The sequence below is a fragment of the Pygoscelis adeliae genome, unplaced genomic scaffold (assembly GCF_000699105.1).
Source record: "Pygoscelis adeliae isolate BGI_AS28 unplaced genomic scaffold, ASM69910v1 Scaffold463, whole genome shotgun sequence".
Lineage (NCBI taxonomy): Eukaryota > Metazoa > Chordata > Aves > Sphenisciformes > Spheniscidae > Pygoscelis > Pygoscelis adeliae.
The window spans coordinates 1,346,165-1,347,314 of record NW_008824471.1 but is presented as its reverse complement, the minus strand read 5'-3'; the positions used below and the strand labels follow the sequence as shown (position 1 = coordinate 1,347,314).

General features: G+C 45.5%; 1 protein-coding gene across 1 annotated transcript in view; it reads left to right on the top strand.

Annotated features, from left to right (window-relative positions):
- Nucleotides 1-683: 683 nt before the first annotated feature.
- HNRNPU (heterogeneous nuclear ribonucleoprotein U (scaffold attachment factor A)) overlaps nt 684-1,150 on the top strand; it is a 37,172-nt gene continuing 36,705 nt past the window's right edge. Inside the window, exon 1 of the mRNA XM_009321266.1 lies at nt 684-939. Coding sequence (XP_009319541.1) covers nt 684-939 — 256 coding nt within the window. The remainder of the gene's footprint in view (nt 940-1,150) is intronic.

Sequence of the window (1,150 nt, the reverse complement as noted above, 5' to 3'; positions counted from 1 at the left end):
ACCAGAAGACCAGATTCCATCTTCTCAGATGGTTCGGCAGACTTCTAGGCTGTTATCCTATGATCTCTATCCACCTCTGCCAACACTGTGCCTCAGCTTCATTTGCAAAACTGGAAAGATGCAAAAAATATGCTTTCACAAGACTAAACAAAAATGAAAAAAATATAAAAGAAATAATACTTTTAGAACTCACTGAAGCTACATCAGTCTTATTTCTTAATTTCTGCAAGATATCTATGCTGCAAAGTGCATGCTAGAAATACGTCTACCAAAATCAAATTACTCATTCAGCACCATCCACAGCAACTATTTATACAGGACTTTTCTACAGAATATATTGGTTTTTTCCTAAATAATACAAAATAATCCATTATTTAGGTTATTTCAAAATCAATGTTCAGAATTCGCAAACTATTACAACACACACAAGTTTACTTATGGAAAGGATGGATTTTAGAAGTCACAATATTGTGACTTTTACAGAAAGTGTGTTTTCCTTGAAACGATACTTGAATATCCTTGCAGGAGGAATCACCTTTAGCCTGTAAAATATAATTTCTGGCAACACTCCCTAAAGTAGAACACGCTTGCCTCTAAAAATAAGCCATGGTGCTATCAGCAGCACAGATTACTTTTTCCTGGCAGAGAGAGCCCGATGCATCCAGAAATGACTGCAAGGGGGGATGACCAACTGGCTCCAGCAGCTGGTTCAGCTGTCCTGGCTGCGCGAGAAGCCACCCCATGCCGCGACGAGGTGGTCGGACCCGCTGCCCTCAACTCCAGGTGCACTCTGCACAGCAGTAACACAACCACAAGGCTGCCAGCACCCGTGGCCATCGCCCACGGGTGACACTGACCGCGGGTGGCATCGCAGCAGGCAGCTGGTGGCATCCCCCGTGCCAGGGAGTGCTGGGGAGAAGCCCCTCACCCTGAGGCAGGGTCAGGCCCGAGGTGGAGGCAGTGGTGTGGCCACCTTGATGGGGGAACAGGGGGTGTATTTATATGTGTGTGTAAATATGTAAGTGTGCATGCATTCATATATATACACATATATGAATACATGCACACACACACAAACACATATATATGTGTCTCTCAGTGCGTGTCCGTGTGCCATCCTGGCACCAGCCCCGGGAAGGGCTGACCCCAC